The sequence below is a fragment of the Aptenodytes forsteri genome, unplaced genomic scaffold (genome assembly GCF_000699145.1).
Source record: "Aptenodytes forsteri isolate BGI_AS27 unplaced genomic scaffold, ASM69914v1 Scaffold258, whole genome shotgun sequence".
Taxonomy (NCBI): domain Eukaryota; kingdom Metazoa; phylum Chordata; class Aves; order Sphenisciformes; family Spheniscidae; genus Aptenodytes; species Aptenodytes forsteri.
The window spans coordinates 2,853,011-2,855,812 of record NW_008795250.1 but is presented as its reverse complement, the minus strand read 5'-3'; the positions used below and the strand labels follow the sequence as shown (position 1 = coordinate 2,855,812).

Sequence of the window (2,802 nt, the reverse complement as noted above, 5' to 3'; positions counted from 1 at the left end):
CGAGGGCCAGCCGGCCCCGGGGCAGCCGCGGCTCCGGGTTGATCACCAAGACCCCGTCCTCCCGCTGCCCGCCCATCTTGGACCCTTCGCCTCTGCTTTGGGCTCCCCTGCGACACAGAGCTTGAAATTCAACAGCACGGTCTTCGGAGAGGGGACAGAGAAAGGAGTCACCCCGCTCCGGGCTTCTCTTGACTCTCAGGAGTGATGAGCATCACAGTTCAAGCGCTCATCACGTTAAAACCAACCTGGTTTTCTGCTGGAACCTATTTTAAGGCAGCCGTGACAAACCCGCTGTCCCATTTCCCAATCGGATGTGGTTGTGCTTATGCAACTGCCATCCCCCGTTTCCCAATCGGATACCGTTAACACAGAGGCAGCCAGTTCCTCTCCCTTTGTCACCGGTTCCCATCGGTAACCCCAAAAGCACCATCTGAGGTGCTCAGGACCACCACGTCCCACCAGACCGTTCCCCAGGTGAGGCTGGAGCGGCGTCAACTCACCAACGTTCATGCCCAGGTTCACACGGAGGTCCACGTCCTCCGCCCACGCGTCGTGGGCTGGTTCTTTGCACAGGACGGGGAAGATGCCCCGGTAGAGGTGGGCCTGGCGTGCCGTCTGGTCATTACGGGTCACAGCGATGATGGGAGCCCGTGGGCGGTACCGGGACACCAGGTGTGCTGACCTAGAAGGAACCAGACACGAGGTGAAGCACCACGTCGCAGGCACAGCCGCCTGAGAGTGAGCTCGAGGAAGCTCCTGTACAGCCAGAGGGGCACCTCCACTCACAGCACAAGCAGCAGCGAGGTTTGCCTGTCGCCCTGGAGGGCTCCACAAAACCCCTGGAGGGATGACCACAGGAGATGCTGGCGAGAGCCAAGCTCGCCAACGAGCTTGATGCTCTGCTGAATTCCCAGTTAGGCAACTGGGCGGACCACCACCAAAGGCTGCCCCTTGGCAACAGTCCCTACTCCAGTCTTGCGGTGAAAATCACCTCGCCTCCGAGTTTAGGAAGTGCCATCTGCGTGTTTTGGTCCCCGAAAACAAGCCTTTATTTGTCTCCGTTGCTATGTTAAGGTGGCGAGGTGCCATTTATTCTGGCCTCTGCAAGCAGTCCTTGGCATCTCAATGGGGGTCCCTGCAAGTTCCTTCTGTTTTGAGGAGCTCCCGGTTTATGGGATGGAAAGAGCCCACGCCAGCAGCGCTACCCAAAGCTTGCCAAGGAGGAAGCCATTTGCCTCCCAGCCACGTTCACCTGCTGAAGCCAGCAAAGAGGCCGGTTCCTCCGTGCAGAGCTCTGCTCTTGCGCCCAACGGGAAGCAAATGCAACCGAGGCCAAAATTTATACCAGGAAGTTGGGCACAGAATCCTTAAAATGCCTTAACATAGCAAGCAGCACACACCGGGTGGGGACCACGGCTTCCCCTTCCCCGGGCACGGCTTACAGAGTGCATCTGCAAGTAAATGGAGATTAAAACTGCAAGGCCACGACATTTACAGCTCCATGAGCATGCCAGTATCTCCACTAGCTTTTGCAGCCTTGTTTAGTGGAGCCAAGCTCAGCAATACTCAAAGATTGCTGCTTCAAGTAGGCAGTAGCAGTCTGCTCGAAGCACCCAAACACACGTGCCAGCTCTCAGACAATCCTTCCCACGCTGTCCAAGAAGCCTCCCGGTAGCTCTAGGAGACCCAGGTACTCAAAGGCTGTAACAGAATCCACAGCTAAAAATATTCAAATATCAGAGTTCAAATCTCTTTAAAAAGGTCAAGTGTAAGACTGGAACCTTTTACAAAGAAACATTAGAAGCACGAGGGTATCCAGAAACTCAGTGCTTACAGTCACTCCTCATCTCTGCAGAAAGTGGCTGCTTCAAATCATTTTAAGCTGTACATTTGGGTGAAGGATTCACCGATGGTCCAGTTCTTCAGGTAGACCATGCCCAGCGCATATAATCACATCTCTGCTGCTGCACTATTTCTCTGGTCCGAATCCAGTGCAAGAAATTCAGATTCTCTTCCAGAAAGCAGTCTGAGACTTACGGTTCGACGTGCTTTGAGGGTGGGCAGCCTAGTTCCTCTAGATGAAAAAGCTGATCAGCAACGCTTCAGCTTCCTCTCCGCAACTAGAAGAGTGAGTCTCTACTCGGTGGTTGTCACCGTCGCTGGACAGAAATCCCAAACTATATAGTTCCAGCGCGTCTGCATTGCTGTCTCTCACCTGCAGCCAAGGCACTGAGCTCGCCTGAGAGCGCAGGCGGCACTTGGCTGCTGGGTCCCTGCCAGATGTCTGCCTGTTCAGTGAGATTACTCGCAGGCAGGCATAAGGAAGCCTGTAAGAGGAAATTTCCAACGCTTTCAGTTTCCCTGCCTAACACTTCTAGGCTAAGCAGTCCCTCTTCGCCCCTCGGGCTTAGCCAAGCAGGGCTGATGCCTGAAAGGTTCAGCGAGGGACCTATAGTTTGGAGCTGCTGGGTCCCTGCCAGATGTCTGCCTGTTCAGTGAGATTACTCGCAGGCAGGCATAAGGAAGCCTGTAAGAGGAAATTTCCAACGCTTTCAGTTTCCCTGCCTAACACTTCTAGGCTAAGCAGTCCCTCTTCGCCCCTCGGGCTTAGCCAAGCAGGGCTGATGCCTGAAAGGTTCAGCGAGGGACCTATAGTTTGGATGCTACTACGAAAGGCCAAGGCCTCGATTAAAAAAAAAAAAAAAAAAAGAAATAGATCCACTGAACTGAGCTCGCCTGAGAGCGCAGGCGGCACTTGGCTGCTGCTGCCAGATGAGATGTCTGCCTGTTCAGTGAGCTTAC

The 2,802-nt window shown here is 54.4% G+C and overlaps 1 protein-coding gene and 1 long non-coding RNA gene across 3 annotated transcripts in view; both read right to left on the bottom strand.

The window, feature by feature from the left end:
* PKM (pyruvate kinase, muscle) overlaps nucleotides 1–2,802 on the bottom strand; it is a 16,384-nt gene that overhangs the window by 696 nt on the left and 12,886 nt on the right. For both annotated transcript variants that reach the window (XM_019471964.1, XM_019471965.1), the window contains exon 9: nucleotides 501–682. In XM_019471964.1, the coding sequence (XP_019327509.1) occupies nucleotides 501–682 (182 nt within the window). The remainder of the gene's footprint in view (nucleotides 1–500; nucleotides 683–2,802) is intronic.
* On the bottom strand, nucleotides 1,733–2,684 carry LOC109279463. The gene is made up of 2 exons (XR_002086176.1): nucleotides 2,650–2,684; nucleotides 1,733–2,449 (listed from the first exon to the last, which is right to left on the bottom strand). It is a non-coding gene; the product is annotated as an uncharacterized LOC109279463 (long non-coding RNA).